General features: G+C 40.9%; 1 protein-coding gene across 1 annotated transcript in view; it reads left to right on the top strand.

Annotated features, from left to right (window-relative positions):
- Nucleotides 1-17397, top strand: part of pde4ba (phosphodiesterase 4B, cAMP-specific a) — a 198296-nt gene that overhangs the window by 41639 nt on the left and 139260 nt on the right. The window contains exon 3 of the mRNA XM_038715354.1: nucleotides 14285-14523. Within this exon, the coding sequence (XP_038571282.1) occupies nucleotides 14285-14523 (239 nt within the window). The remainder of the gene's footprint in view (nucleotides 1-14284; nucleotides 14524-17397) is intronic.

Here is a 17397-nt window from a genome sequence, read left to right as displayed (position 1 = left end):
CTGGATTTTAGTAGTTAAGATATGTTAGAGGGAGAAAAGTGGAAAATGTTGCCAGTCTGGATCTCAATCTGGTTCTCATCCTTTGTTAATCTCAACTGACGACACTGTCTCTCCAATAAACTGTACATGTATACTAAATAAATGAAGCAGAAATCTCTTGAAAGTGGCCTTCAGCGAATTTCTCAGCTAAATTTATTACACGTCACACTTTGTTATAGAGAGGGAAGGTTTTATTTTATCTCTTGTCTCAGACACGAGGATTGGGCTTTTTTGCAGCAATAAAGAAAAGATGATGATAAAAGAAAGGAAGGAGAGATAATTCAAACAGTTTTATTAATATCCTGTTCCTCTGTCAACCTCAGGAGAATATTTCATCACTTTTAGCAGCCTGTAAGTCGAAGTGATTGGAGTTATTAGTCCTAAAATGGCCTTTTATTTAAAGGCGTCAACCCTATCTCTGTTGTTGCATGAAAATTTTGTAAAGCATTTCTCGAATCCAAAGTTTTATTATATTGTTAGGTTGTTTTTTTTGTTTTTTTTGAAGCTTCTGAATAATTTAAAACACTTTGTTCAAGCCATTAACAAAAACTCTAATACATGAAGGGACAGTCACCCATCTGAACATTTGATTTAAATCAGACTCTTTCATGACAACAGTGCTTGTGCTCCCTCCCTCCAGCTTATCCATCTTCAACCTATCAGCAAGCATACACTGATATTGGGAGCCCAAATACATATCAACCACCTAACTATTCAAACAACCTTTTAGTTGCATCCTGTGTGTATTTACAAGCAAGCTCATATGTGCATGTGTCCTTGTGGCGCATGCATAGGTGGGTGTTTCGGTTTATGTGTGTGTAGAAAATGCGCAGTATGTACTGTATATGATGCATGTTTGCATGTGCATAGTGCTGGAAGCTATGCTCAGCTGCAGATGTCTTTTTTCATACAATACCAATCAGTCTATTTCACTTGCTCTACGATTGCTCCCCTCACTTCTCTCTTTTCTTGACGCTTTCCTCTCACTTACTTTCCTCTCACTTACTTTCCTCTCTGTCAGACCTTTTCCTCTCCCACTCTATACATCCCCCTCTATAACTGATGGAAAGCAGGTGTTGTTTTCTTGGCTCATCTCTTCATTTCCTCCCTGTTGTTTTGTTGCCTTGGTGTCTAAGTGGTGAGAGTGCAGAGGGATTTGGGTGTTGGTGGGGGTGGGTGAGAAATGGGAATAATGCATATCAGGATGCCATGCGATGCATTATGCTAACAGAGAAAATTCACAAATAATACAAATAGGTGGTTTAAGAAAGCAATTATTTGAAAAACAGATAGTTTAAATGGTATTTCAGCTCAGAGGGAGTGAGAAATGTAAAACTAAGTTTCTCTAAGCTTAACTTTTACTAATCCCAAATTAATCAAAATATTTAAGTTTTTTTTTTAAGGGGTTTTTGAAAAAGTCTTTGCTAACAAATCTCTATGTAGCCTAACTTAGTTATTTAACTTTGTCATTGACATACTATATCTGGACACCTGATTTTCATTAGTTTTTTCATTAGTCTACAAAACCTGTAAAATAGAATTTTATTCTGTCTGTGGTATAAATGCAGGAAGTCACAATATTGTCTGTACCAACTGACAGATATGGTGGTCATGCTCATTCATTTGACTAACAAACTGTTTTTAATTGGTGGTAGTTTTTTGCCTTGCCCAGGCAGTGCTTTTGATAAATGTTCTCAGTGGTGGGTAACTGGGTGCTGATGATCTGTTGAGCAGTTTTCACTACCAGCTGGAGTGCTTTGTGGTCTCATGCAGAGCAGTTACCATACACACTGAGATGGTGGAGGAGAAGAGGTTGTCTAACTTAACAGACTGGAGTATGTAAGTCAGAAAGTCTAGAGTCCAGTTGCATAGGGGTGCACATCACAATGTTAAAACCAAAGTCAGTGAAGAGCATCCTGACGTGTGAATTGACTGTCTAAATGGGTTAAGGCAGAGTGGAGTGTTGTAGAGATGGCATCCTCTGTTGTGGCTATGGGCAAACTGGTGTGGGTCCATGTAGCAGCATGATCTGAGGTTTGAAAGAACCAATATTCCTTATAACGTTTGGCACTGATGGAGGTGAGTGCGACAAGACGGAAATCATTAAGAGCTGAAGCAGTAGAGTGCTTCTGTACTGGCACAATGGTGGTGGTCTTGAACTAGTGGGGATACCTGCCTGGCCTAGACAGATTGAAAATTTCTGTAAAGGCCTTGGCCGGGTGCTTTGCACAGGCTCTAACCACCCTGCCAGGTATTCCAGCAGGGCCAGTTGCTTTCCAAGCATTTACCTTGCTCAAAGTAGAGTAAAAATCTGAGGTGGAGAGTGTGAGAGGCAACTCACCAGATCAACTTTGGTGACCACCTTGTATCCTCTGTCAAAGCAAGCATAGAAATGGTTGAGCTTATCAGGAAGGGAGGCACAGTGCTGGGTAGTTTGAAGTCTGTGACGGTCTGAATGCCTTGCCACATTCCGGGTGTCCAACGAGTTGAAGTGCTCTTGAATCCTGTTTGTTTATGTGTTGAACCTGGCAGATTCCCTTCCCCAGGTTGGCCCTGACTAAGCTGTAAGCATCACGGTCTCCAGTCCTGAAGGCTGCATCTCTGGCTTCGAGCCAGAGGCGAACCTCTCTGTTCATCCAGAGCTTCTGGTTGGGGAAGATTACTTTTTTTTCTTGTGGTCACTCCGTCCAAACACCTGTAGGCTATGTGTCTGCTCAACACATTCTCAGTCCAAAGTCATCCCATGTCACTTTTTATCTCACTGGATAAACCTTAGCATCATTTCTGGACTTGTAGGACTCCGCAGTCAAGTTAACAACAATGAATATGCTACTTCTTAAGTTGGCGAAAATACATTAATCCATTAGCCCTCCCCAATCACCTCCCTAGCGGACATTAGCGGTCTGTATGTAATGGTTCTCCCTGTTGTTGTACTCCTGACTCTGGCGACCTTGGGTACAGGAGGTGGGTGCCCTAACGAGGAGGCTAAATCACATGGGCACTAGCATCTGGAGCCAGTGCATCTCTTAAGGTGTCGGGGAGTGAGGTTTACATACTGCACAGCCATCTGGCTTCCGTTACAATTATACTACGTCACCTGACATTGACCTGACGTCGCATTGAATGCTAGCGGTGAAGAATAACGCTAAAGAAATACCCGGTGCGCTAAAAAGTGACACCAAGGGGTCTTGAACAAGCAACCATATGTGATGACTTGGGATTGAGAATTAGTTGGTCTTCTCTGGTGACTTTCTTTGTCAGCAGCATGTTTTATAAAAGTTGCCCAAAAAACACAACTAGATTATCAAAACCCCTGCTAATATGATTGCAACTGGTATAACCCAGGAAAGTTTCCACTTCCAAGAAGTTCTGATACTTTTTATGTTATGAGGATGTTCATCTATGCATTCTAAAGTGACCCACATTTTCTGATTTAGTATTTGTAGTACTTTTTCAAGTTTATGCATGCAGACTACTGGTTTATGGTTAGAGAAAAGCCATCTTAATGGTAAAAGGAAAACAGTACTGTTTATAGTAGACTGGACACAAATCCTAGTCTCCTGTGCTCCTTTCTGCTTTGTTTCTTCTAGTAATCATAGGCAACTGTAACGTGTATTGTTTGTTTTTCTGTAGGGGATAGTCATAAATCACATGACAATGCTGTCGTTTTTCTGGTGTATCTCTAAAGGCTGTGAAAGATGTGTATTGTATGGTCTGGGTATAAATGTAGCCTTGACAAGGCTGCAAAGGTAGTTTTGTCTCTATGTTAATCTCTTCCAGCAGCTGAGGCCTTGTGACCTGGCCGCTGTTTTGGTGTGTGTGCATGAAGTGGTTAGGGGGGTGAATAGACATTGTTCTCATTTGTATGATATGTATGTGTGTGAGACTAATGAATATGTCACAGTCTCAATGGTGCCAGGAAGACAAAAAGGCCATGGGGGTAGTGCTGCTAATAGGATAATGGACTTCTGCACCTGACCCATCCTGCTCCTGCCTCATAGATAAACAAACACACACACACACACACACACACACACACACACACACACACACAGACACACACACACACACACACATCACAGCTGTTGAAGGTCATCTAAGGATGGCAGGTAGAGTATGTGGGAGGAATGAGTGAAGTCCTTGCAGCAGTCCTACCTGTTTTTACTTTGCAAAATGGCTAAAAACTGTCAGATTCCTACTGTCTCCTGTGTATCATTTAGGTAAGATTTTAAGAAGAAGAATGGTGATAGTTTAGCCTGAAGTATTTGTCTACTGGTGGACAAAATATTGAAAACACATTATAATTTAATGTTATCCAGAACAGCTTAAAAATTATCATTGACCAGTTACATGAACACCCATCAGACGGTATCAACCAAAACTGAACAATAGAAGCTTATTTCAGTTTTTTTTTATTTAGATTCCAGTATTTTTATTTGGCTCAATACTGCCAAATTACTTTAAGTCTTGTCAAATCTGGAAACGGTTGCACCACATGTTTGGATTTCAAACTTAGCCTAGTGAGGGATTGTACCTAACGAGGTGTGACGTGGGGTCAGCTGCAGGGTCATCATGTTTTACTGCTTTACATCTCCGTTGCAGTAGTGACAAGGACATGTCCCTACTACACCCTGCAGCTGCCCTCCTTGTTTGATGGACCAAATTGCTGTCCTTCATTCTCAGCCAGAAACTGCTCTTCTGTGCTTTCCCGGCGAGGTCTTTGATAGCTCTAGGGAGTTTCCCCTGTTACACCAACATCCCAATGCTGTAATGAAAGTCTGTACTAAGTGGCAATTGAAGCATGAATACATTTAAATGGGTTAGGTGAAAATGAGTTGTTGGTAAATATTAACATCCACATTACTGCCAATTATAGTATGTCTAACTAAGCCAACTCACACTGCTAAGACATTAAAAGGCTGTTTAATAACAAGGATTTTAAATTAAATCTCACATAAGTAACACACAAAATATTTGTTTGTGTATACATAATACCAGTTGGCAATTTAAGTTACTGGTTACTTACAGCTAATGTCTGTACAGCTGGTACATTGGCTGTGAGTGAATCAACACAAATGGTCTGGCAAAAATTCGCTTTGGTTTCTATCTAAACCTACAGTGACTTGTTTTTTTTTTTTACAGAATTGACTGTTTTTGATTGGACAGCACTACAGATGTTTACTAGCAACCACATTTAGTAAATCACTTGTTTGAAGACAGCTAGTAGTTTATTTAATAGGAAATTTTGAATTGATTTATGAATAGCTGGTGCAACACAATCTAGTATAAGAGAAAAACTATAGGAGTAAAATAAATAAATAGGCAAACGACTCACGTTGTAGTCACATCTCTGGATTTACCAACTGTATGCATTACTCTCTATTAAGTGATTAAAAACCTGGCCCACAGCTTTATGACTGTTTGATGTGTCAGACAGTTAAATTAGTTCAACTCACACAGTTGTTTCTTCCCTCAAAATTTTGTGAAAGAAAGTGAGGAAAAGAGGATTACCTTATGTAAAGGAAAAGGGAAGTGACTCACATTTTAAAAAGTTGGCTAGTTTAGCTTTTTTGCACTCATGATTCATGTGTTATAGAGCTGGTAAGTGTGGTTACTTCTACAATGGTCATAGATTAACTATGCAGTGTTGGTACATGTATCCTGAGCAACTCACAGAGTTACCATGGCTCAGGTATTGGCAGGCATCCAGCATGATGCAGTCAGTCCCGTCTGTATTTCTCTTTAGTATGATTGCTACAATAAGGGCATTATCTGATCTGAGATTGCCACTATTAAGCTCCATCAGTGGTTTTATATGCTTGTCCTTCACTCTGCTCTGGTAGTTCTCTGCGTCAGATGTTATTTTTCTCTTTGCTAGCCTTCTCTCATCTAATATTGCTTCCTTCTTTTATCTTCTCTGTTCTGCACTGCAGTTCTTACCACTCCTATATCTCACTTTGTCCTTGCCTTTATACCACACTATCTCCTCTCTTAACTGTCATAGAAAAATGTTGTCTCTTCCTCCTTACTCATGACTCTCCATCTCTCAAGGCAAATAGCTCTTAACAGCATTGGAAAGCAATACTTTCTTTGTTTCCTCTGTCTTGTTCTTTTTTTATACCTACAGGGGGCACTGTAACAGAGCATTTTTTTAATTTTAGAAATCACTTTTTACTGCTCCCACGACCCTGTACGCAGGATAAGCGGTTGACGATGGATGGATGGATGGATGGACTTTTTACTGCTTTGCATTTCATTACATAATGCTTCTGCCTTTTGATAGTTGCCATGTATTTATTTTCTTCTAAGCAGCAGTTGCCAAGCTGATTTGTCTCTCAACTGTGTTTTCTCAACAAGGGCTTCCTCACCTTTTAAGACAAGGACTGAATCACAATGATGGATTGTTTTAATGAAAGTATTACATTTATTAAGAACTAGATTCTTCTTTAAATACAAAGCAAGGAATGACACTACTTCACAGGTCCACTATTTATTAAACATCAGAATATATTTCTAGATTTCCTAGATGTCATGTTTAAAGTTTATAGAAAAGTAAAGGTACAGTATAAAGTGCCAAGTATTAGTATAGTATTAGTTTTACTGTTTGTTGAGTAATCTAATTATGTGTTCTCCAGGTTTATGCTAATAGTTTGTGCAGGTACTGGATTGAGGTACTGAGGAAGTAGAGCAATTTAATTAAGGATTAGTATTAATTTCCCTTTATATGTAGTTATGCAGTATGTTGTTCTCTCTGAGCCACTGTACTTTGACATTAATCATAATACTTTTACGTTACATTTTTTATATCCTTTTATTGAACTTGAGTTTTTAACTTAAGTTTTATGTGGGTTAAGGATTTTAGTCATCCGACATGGATTTTAAGCTAGATGACCGCAAAAACACTATCAACACTACTGATCACAACAAAGCTCCGGCGACTAACGTTATACTAGCTGAGATAACTCTGCCCCATGAGGACTGCACACTCCTTAAGAAAGCGAACAATAAGATTGCTGACTTTATGGAAGACATCCGACGACTTTCAGAGGAACTCAAAGAGAAAGATTCCCTGCTGACTGGCTTTATGGATGTGGCTTCAGTACAAGCAAAACAGATTGTTTCTCTTAGCGCAACCGCTAACATCCAGGACACCGTGTTTTGGGACTCCTCTACCCTTCCAAGGCAGCAAGAGAGGCTCGGATGGGATTGCCTCTCCTCCGCACATCGGCCTCTCCAACCGCTATGCGGCCCTGTCTAACGACACTCCAGTCCATCCAGCAGATACACCTGCGGCTTCAAGTCTCCCTGATACGGATCACTTTCGGCGGATACCGCCTGCTGACACTGTTGCATCTCCTCCAACGGCTGCATCTCCTGCACTGGCGGCAAACGGTGATTGGCTGGGCTGCCGGTCTGCCGCTGGGCATGATCGGCGGCCATCATTCCGGTCAAAAACCTCCGTTTCCCAACCGTTTCCTAAAGGAGGCTGTGTCCGGAGGCCGTCTCTACCCTGAACCGTCGGGTAGCCCTTCTCTCAGGTCTGTTACTGCTACTCCAACACAACACTCGGCACCTCACACACTCGATCCTCAGTCCGCATGCAGTGTTGAAGAAGATTCTGCTCAGTCCTGTTCTAGAATCCCACAACCGGCATCTCCTCATCCCCTTTTCTCCCCAACCACACTAATAATTGGTGACTCCATAACCAGAAACATCCTTCTTTAACGCTACCACTCACTGCTTCCCCGGTGCCACCACGGCTGACATTTTTTAAAAACTCCAGGACCTAATGCCATCGCTCCCGTCCTCCATCACAAGAGTGATAGTCCATGTGGGAACAAATGACACAGCTCTTCAGCAGTCTGAGCTGACAAAATCAGATTTTAACCGTCTTTTTAACTTTTTAAAGCGGTGTGGAAAGTCCGTTCTCTTTTTAAGACAGGACTTCACCCAAACAAACGGGGCTCTGAAATGTTAGCTGCTCACATACAGCATGTGGTGCAGTCCTCCACACATGACTTACGTGAATGACTAATCATTCATGCAGCACACCTGGACCACCTGTCACTGAACAGATCTCTGTCTCACTGCCACTAAGAACTGTCTCCACCTGCTGGCATGTAAAGCCGTCTGCTCCCAGCGCTGTTCCAAAGACTTCTATTCCTGACATCAGAATCAGTTTTATTGCCAGGTATGTGTACACATACGAGGAATTTGACTCAGGATTGTACATTGCTCACGATGTGCTTACTCATACAAAAATACAATAACACATTAATAAAATAATAATAAAATAAAATCAGACACAAACTACAGAATAGAGAACACTAATATACACACTATGAACAAAACAATATAGACATATCATCACGCATAGACCAGTAAACTGAAATGTGCACATCCCACACAGAAATCATAGTAATCTTATAAGGATTAGGACAACTGCACCAACTCCAGCACAAATCCATTTAAAATGGCTCTTCAATGTGAGATCACTGTCAAGTAAGACTTTTATCTTAAATGATTTTATCTTGTCTGCAAATCTAGTTTTTACGTGAATAATGGTTGCAACGGAATGACTTTAGCCAGCTAGCTGAACTGTGTCCGCTTCAATATGATTGTTTTAGTCAACCGAGGGTCAGTGGTCGTGGTGGTGGGCTAGTGAGCGTGTATAGGAAAAATTTTAAATGTCGTCAAGTACGCTGTGATGAATTTAACTCCTTTGAAGTTCTCACTCTTAAACTTGGAGGGCTGCAACCTATCATATTTGTTATAATTTATGGCCCCCCAAAACCGCCTGGAGGATTTTTATCAGAACTTCCTGAATTTTTATCTACTCTGGTTTTAAATTATGACAGAATTGTTCTTTGTGGTGATTTTAATATTCATGTTGATGACCCCACCAATGTTAATGCAACTGACTTTTTAAATATGGCCACTTCTTCAAACAACATGTCAAAGGGCAAACACATAACCGTGGTCATACACTGGACTTGGTTTTTACCCTGGGTGTCAGCATTTCCTCTGTGGAATTAGTGGACATGACCATATCTGACCACAGATGTATTGTTTTTAGCTGCGATTCGCCTGTTACTCATGCCGCCTCACCAAGCTCCGTGTGTTGTCGCATCTTTAATGAACAAAGGGTTTCAAAGTTTTGCACATTCTTTCAGAGCCAAAGCCAACATCTGTCCGATTCCAACACCAATAATCTGGTTGATCAATTCAATCATCTCTGCTTGTCGTCACTAAATATTACTGCTCCTCTAAAGGTTAGGTCTACGTCTAAAGCTAGTAAGCAACCCTGGATAAATGACAGCATTCGCAGCCTAAAAAGGGAATGCAGGAAAGTGCAGATGGAAAAAATCCAGTCTCCAAGTCCATTACCTCAGTCTGAAGGATTTATTAATTAACTACAATAACATGGTTAAGGATGTGAGAACACACTATTTTTCTCATTACTACACATAAACACAATCCCAGGTTTCTGTTTAAGACTGTGGATCAGCTGGTAAACCCAACCCCTCCTTGTGCCTCAGCTGGAAGTAATGATGACTGTGAATTGTTTTTATCTTATTTTACCAATAAGGTGGTGTCAATCAGAGCCTCTATTACCCCCACTGCCTCTTACTCAGAGGTCCCTCACCAGCAACAAGAAAGTTTTGACCAGTTCTATCTCACACAGGCTACTGGACTCTATGTGTACTACCTCCTCCAAATACACGCATGCACTTGCCCACTGAAATTTTATCGTACACGTAGCCGAGCAATAGGAAGTCGCTACCGATAACCTTCGTTCTATCTCTCACAGGCTCCGCTCCCTACTGGACTCTATGGATATAGTGGGTGGAGCCCGATCACTGTCCGCCCTAGCCGCGACAAGCCAAAGTCTACCACACCAACCCGGTCGGCCACAGGCCGGCCAAACCCCCACCACCACATCACCTAGTGACAGAATGGTGGAACACTCCTGAGAAAGTTGCTGGACCGATAGGGGCTTGGCCTGACCATTAACACCTGCATAGAGTCCAGTACTGTGCTTATAGAACTAGGGTTACCATATCGTAACCTTCGTTTTATCCCATCCGCCTTTCTGAGCTTTTAAAACAGTAACACAAATGAGAGTGTCCTCCAGCCCACTTGATGTAATACATACAAAGTTTTTACTGAAAGTAATAGATTCTGTTGGGCCCCATTTGATCTCTGTTTTCAACAGCTCCCTATCTACTGGTTGTGTCCCTGATTATTTTAAAATGGCTTGCATGAACCCACTTTTAAAGAAACCTGGTTTAGATCCCTCCCTCCCCCAATATTTTATACCAATTTCAAAACTGCCTTTTATTGCAAAGATTTTAGAAAGAATTGTGTCCAAACAACTGCTCACTGTACTGGAAAATAACAAATTATTTGAAAAGTTTCAATCCGGTTTCAGAAAGTACCACAGCACAGAGACTGCCCTGCTTAAAGTCACCAATGACCTTTTAATGTCTGCTGATGATGGCATGTGCTCAGTCCTGGTACTCCTGACACCATTGATCACAACATCATGTTAGACAGACTGAGGCACTGGGTGGGGATCTCTGGTACTGCCCTAGAATGATTTTCATCCTACCTGTCAAATAGGAAGTTTTGCGTGACTGTAAACAACTATGTCTCTTCGTTCTGTCCAGTTAAATATGATGTGCCTCAGGGCTCGGTCTTAGGACCCATTTTGTTTTCCTTGTATCTGCTTCCCCTTGGACATATTATCCATAAACATGGTATTTCTTTTCATATTTATGCTGATGACACACAAATGTACTTGCCCGTCAGATCCACAGAGCCTGGAATGCTGAGTTCCTTTAACAACTGCCTTTGTGAAGTAAAAACATTTTTATTTTATTTTATATATTCCTTTTACAGCAATATGCACAACAGGCCAACTTATTAACACCAATTGTACATTAAAATGACCTGCGAAAGCTTGCATGTACAGTATTTACAGACTGCCATGATTGATTGATTATCAATGATAAGGATGACTTTATTATAGGATATTAAAACAGTAAACATACACAGTGAAAACAGTCAAAGACATAGTCCACACATTGCAGACACCCAATTCCAGTGTCATACCAGATTGGCAGAAAAAAGCTAATAATAGACAGTACACAGCACTGAACTACAGTGCTTATACAAGGGTTAGTGCAAAGACGTGATACAAGAAACTAAAGTGATAAGACACTTGACAAGCAATAAGTATAATGGTTTCAGGGTACCTGACTTAAGTGCTGAACAACAGCACTCACAGAAAAAACGCTAAATACAGAAACACAGAGGAGCTGTTGCACTGGGAAATACAATAAATGAAGTATTTTATCCAGAACAACTGAAAAACATCTGTATTAACATTCTTCAAGCATAAATCGTAATCTGAATGTCTGGAGGCTGGAAGCCAACATTGAGTATGCTGAGTTTTTCAATAACATAGATGGCTCTTCTGTATCTGATACCACCAATGGTGAATTAATGAATATGTTTGCTTCTGGGAAGCTCCAAGGGAAAAATAAGTCACCTCCCACTGCTACTAAAAGCAAGCTACACTTGACAATGGGATTGACATGACAGTAACCCATACTGTAAAAAGTCAGAATGAAATGAGGTTGTGATGCTTCCATCATGATAGCTGGCATGTTCCTCAGCACTGCTCTATTGAATATAGTTTATTTCTGTTTACCATTTTTATATTTGCTTTTATAATTATGTTGTCTGCTATTTAGCAGAAGGGAGTTAAAAACTCAATTTCGCTCTACAACCTGTTGTATTGTGACAAATAAATCTACCTTGTAAGTTGTATTTAGTTTGAATCAGAATCCGCTTTCTTGCCAAGTAGGTTTACACATATAAAGAATTCTCTTTGGTGTTTTAGTGCTTAACAATAAACATAGCAGGTAAAACAATAGAAAGACCGATAAAGAAAGTAGTACTCAGGCAAAGAAGGCTAAGTAACCATAAATATAAAATTGACAATAAGATATGAAAAGAATAATAATACAATATGGCGGTTGTATAAATTACAGTTAGTGCAGCAATGTGCAAAGTACTTGCATAGGTTTAATGTGCAAAAAATTAACAATTAACTAGGAGAGATTTGGGGGGTTAGGGGGTATAAGAGTCAATGTCAGTGCATTGATAATGCACAGAAGGCGGGTGAGGGCAAATTGCCAAGGGGAGCTGTTAAGAGTGGGAGGCTTTGTTTACTGGAAGGAGTACTTACTACTGGAGAAGGTATTGAGCTAAAAAAAAAAAAAAAAGAATCAGTGCAAATTATTTGGTTGTTTTTCTCAGCACTACTACCAACTCTGACTAGACTTGTACAATGCAGAACCAGGATTAAAAACACTCCTACCTACAGAGTCGGACGTGAGAGTTCTTTACTGTATGAAGCTTCTTCCCAAAGTTCTTCTTTGAGAGAGAATGGCTTCACTGTAACCGGGCTGCAGGGGTCTTTCTCTGTGGTGTTTGCATGTTCTCCCTGTACCTGTGTGGGTTTCTTCCAGGTGCTCCAGTTTCCTCCCACAGTTGAAAGACATGAAGATTAGGTGTGAATGTGGGCGTAATGGGTTGTCTGTCTTGATCTGTCAGCCCTGACTGACCTGTTTTGATTCTACCGCCCACTCCCCCCAACCCTCAAGGATAAGCAAATATAGATCAAATAATATGCAGATTATTTTATTGATAAATTTTTTTGTATATATAGTCAAATATATATATATATATATATATATATATATATATATATATATATATATATATATATATATATATATATATATATATATATATATATATATATATATATATATATATAGTCACTAATCACATCACAGTTAAAAAAGCCTTCTACATTTGTCCAACCAATAATCCAAAACCCAAAGATATTACTTACTTACTTTGACATAAAACAAAGAAAAGCAGCGTATCCTCACAAAAAAAGTAGTATTAGTAGTAAAACATTTGGCATTTTCACTTAAATTACTGTTAACCCATCTTAAAAATAGTTGCACATTTTCTGTCAGTTCATATTGGTTCATCAAGTAGTAATTTCTCCAAATTCCAAATACTGTAAAAAGATGAATGACCTATCTATGCTATTTAAAAATACTTTATATCAGTTTAAACACGAGAAACAAACACAATAACACAGTTTTTTTGTTTATGATACAGTATAATTTGGTGTTACCAATCTGCTGCATGTTACAGGTACAGGTGAATGCTGTGCATGCCTGTTTGTTGCAAAGCACACGATAAGGTGCTGCCAGGTGCCTATTTAGCTGCAGCTATTTTAGTTTCTGATTCCACCTGCATAAAACCTGAGCTTCCTGAAATAAATAACAAGCACAGCCTGTATTTGACGGGGCAGGTTATGAGTGGTTTATGGGTAGCCTTGAATAACCATGGAAAAAAGGGAAATGCATTGATTGTAAAAGAGTAATTTGTGGAGAGAATTTCTACTTTTGTTTGAAAGTGTATGGAGATGGTATTTTTAGTCCTCGTCACACTGAGAATGACTTCTAGAGGTGTCTCTGAGATGCTCAGTAAATATGGCCCAGGTGCACAGCTGAGGGATACACATGGTTATTTATGTGCTGCAATCAGTGTGCTACAGACAGCACACGCTAACAAGACAAATTAAGCCACTAAATGAGGCGGAAGGAAAGAGTGGAGGCTTCGGAGGAGGCATAAGTGAAGAGATGATGAAAGAAAAAAATCCTAGAATCATGTGGCATTCATGTTATACTGCACGGTAAACGGCTCAGGGGATTTAAGTAGATCTTGTTTTAATATTTATTTAAGTCATCATAATATTTAAGGTCTGGTGTCATTCATCCCTGTGGGTGTTCAAAGTTTTGTTAGTAATGTTCTCTTTTCATTTTTTAATTAACTCAACTTAAGGATGCAAATTTGGGTTTTATTGGATTTTATCCCCCTCCTGTATGAGGTAATCTGAGACAGTAGGATGGTAGTAGGTGTAATAGATCACCAAAGAATGGATGAAGTGCTTTACTAATGTAACTCCATCTTTAGTCAGAAACAAACCTGTGGCGCCCCTTAGTGGGCAAACAGTTAACACATATGTAGTTAAACACAGGGCTATGCTCAGGATTTTATCTTATTTTATCTTTCTCCATTTGAATCCAAATGAATATCAAAACAGTGTTCTTTAATTTCATGTACTTCCTCTTTCATTTCTTTCTCTTCTCAGGACAGCAAAGAGCCTCCAGATTGTTGCCTCAGTGAGTCTTTCACGTCCCCGTCCTGCACACTGGGGGTCGACCTGCGACGTGGCAGACGGCGTTTCTCGGGAACCCTGCAGCTACCCCCGTTGTCATGGCGTCAGGGGGACAGGTCACGGACACCCGATGATGAAATCATGGCCAGGCCAACGTCTTTGCCCTTTGGAGCCCCTCCCAGGATAGACATCACGCCAGTTGATCCTGAATGGTGAGTGAACAGTAAAATAGAAGGCAAAGAAATCAATAGAACACAAACTTGCTCAGTGGCAGTAGTTCAAGCCTATTGTTTATGACACCTTTAACAATCAAACTAAACATGATGCTGCTTTTCTTAGTTCCTGAGAAGTTGACACTGGTTGTTTTCATCCCACAACAGTACCCCAATACAGTACACACGCTCACTTTATTAGTAGAGGGGCCAGTAGAGTACGAGCAGGCATAACTGACTATGTGGTTAGTATTTGTGTAACTGGATAAGGATGTGCTTTAGCTTATAATGAACACACATGAATGACTGAAGGTAGGTTTTTGTCCCAGAGTGTCCCGCAGTGTTTTGTAGTGGGAGATTGGCCAACTTACCTAAAACAAAGACCACCTCAGCTTATGTTATCAAAAATTAATATAGTTTTATCACTTAAAACATTAAACTACAGAGAAAAAGAGCACAATTACTGTATTTAAAAATAGACTGCAAAACAAACATAGCTCAAGCAGGAGGCTATAGGACTTGGTTGTCCCCCTGAATAAGTGTCTTGAGGAGATATGCTGATGACTGGTAATTAACTGATGACTGGTGTAACAGACAGATAAAGAAATACAATATATATTTTACACTCACACACACAAGCACAAACACACGTGTGAGAGGAATTCTGGGAGCCCATGGAGGAATGTTTAACACTGGCCTCAAAGAGGTTCTGGCAACTATCAGACAGTTCAGAAATGGGAGGGAGGGCGACTGTGACTGTAAGCGTGCACGGGGCATGAGAGGGCTTTATAAACATGCTGATATTAATCATTTATCATACATTTAAAGGTAGTTGGATGGCACTCAGAGGTTAATAAGTGCAGTTTGAACAGCTAATTATTGGAGACAAAGTTATGCTATTGCAAACCACAGGTTCCTCGAGTCATACTGAGCAAAGACTTTGCTTCAGAAGTCTTGTTAGAATACCTCTCTGAATCTGTGACTGATCTGTCATGTTGCATTTAGCCTGTTGAAGATGATACTGCCTTGTTTCATTATTTATGCACCTTGCTTTCAGACACATTTGTAAATGCATACACACACACACACACTCCCCCACAGCAACAGGTCAATGTGCAGTTACACATACACAAAACAGCAAGTGGCTAGTTCTTGGCGGACAGCCAGTTGTCCAGTCGTGTCAAATTCAGATACGCTTTTCCTTAACTACCTAATCAGTCCTGATTGGTCTTGTGGTCGAGTATGGGGGGGGGGATCCAGTTAAGAAACACTTTAATAGGAGTTGCCAAGTGTTTCATTCCTTTTAGTTAGATGAATAAGGGTTGCTGTACCCAGGACAGAAACTTCTATATCTCTTCCCAGAAGGCAGCAGGGTGAACAGGCTATGGCTGGGTGGGTACTGTCCTTTAGTATCTTTTGGGCTCTCCGTAGGCACCTCACCTCACCGATATCACTGATGCTCGGGAGATGGGTACCAATAATCTTCTGAGACTGCAGAGCCATCTGGTCCTGGGCTGCGCATATCCCATGCCAGTTTGTGATTTTTCCAGTCAGGATGCTTTCTATTGCCCCTCAGTAAAAGCTGACAAGAACCAGGTGTGAGAATTTGGCCTTCTTAAGCTTCCACAAGAAATACAGTCCTTTCTGAGATTTCTTCACCAGCGTGGAGATGTGAGACAACCATGTCAGGTTCTCTGAGCAGTAGGTTGTTCTCTGAGCACCACTCTACAAGATTATGAATTTCCTCCTGATATGAAGTCTCGTCATTGTTTTAAATCCAGCCGATGATGGTGGTGTCATCCGCAAACTTCACAACAGAGTTCTCTCCATGTCAGGGGATTCAGTCGTGGTTGTACAGCGTGAACAAGAGGGGGTTGAGCACACAGCCCTGGGGGGCTCCGGTGTTGAGCGCTAGAGTGGAGGAGGTGTGTCCACCAATCCAAACTGACTGGGGTCTGTTTGTGAGGAAGACCAATATCCAGTTGAAGACTGTTGTATTTAAACCCAGAGAGCTGAGTTTGCTGATCAGTTTCAGGGGGAGATTGTGTTGAATGCAGAGCTGAAATTCACAAACAGCCTTCTGATGCAGGTGTTGTTTTTCTCAAGGTGTGTGAGGGCTGAGTGGAGGGCAGTGGAGATGGTATCCTCTGTGGGTCTGTTGGTTCTGAAAGCAAACTGGTGAGGGTCCAGGCTGGCTGGGATGTTGCTCTTTATGTGCTGAAAAGACAGTTTCTCAAAGCACTTCATCAGAATGGGGTTAAGTGCCACAGGGCGGTAGTCGTTCAGACTAGACACTGCAGACTTTTTAGGTACAGAAATGATGGTTGCTGTCTTGAAACAGGTGGGATCCCTCTCCTGGGACAGTGAGATGTTGAAAATGTCAGCAATAACATCAACTAGCTGATTGGCACAGGCTTTCAGTACACAGCCAGGAATGTTATCAGGCCTGGCTGATGTACTCATGTACTCACTCACACTCAGCATGACTCTCCTCACATCTGCTGTGGATACTGACAATGGCCAGTCATCTGGAGGTGGAGTAGACTTTGCAGCTGACTCCTTGTTGAGGAGATCAAAGCGAGCATAAAAGGTGTTAAGTTCATCTGGTAATGTGGCCTCACACATGATGAGGGAGCTCCTGCTTTTTTAGCCTGTGATGTTTTTGATGGCCTGCCACATATCTTTGGTGTTGTTGGTGTTGAGGTCTCTCTCCAGTCTCTGCTGATGTCTCCGCTTTGCCTCCTTGACGCCAGCTTTTAGTCTTGCTCTGGCAGTGCTATAAGCTTCTTTATCACCCAACCGAAAAGCAGCTTTTTTACCTCTGGATAGAACCCTCTGCTCTCCATTCATCCAGGCTTCTGGGTGGCATCCTCT

Source organism: Micropterus salmoides, unplaced genomic scaffold, assembly GCF_014851395.1.
Source record: "Micropterus salmoides isolate LMB-PRFRI ecotype aquatic unplaced genomic scaffold, ASM1485139v1 Ms_hic_scaffold_13, whole genome shotgun sequence".
In the NCBI taxonomy this organism is placed as follows: domain Eukaryota; kingdom Metazoa; phylum Chordata; class Actinopteri; order Centrarchiformes; family Centrarchidae; genus Micropterus; species Micropterus salmoides.
This window is presented reverse-complemented; position numbering and strand designations above follow the sequence as displayed.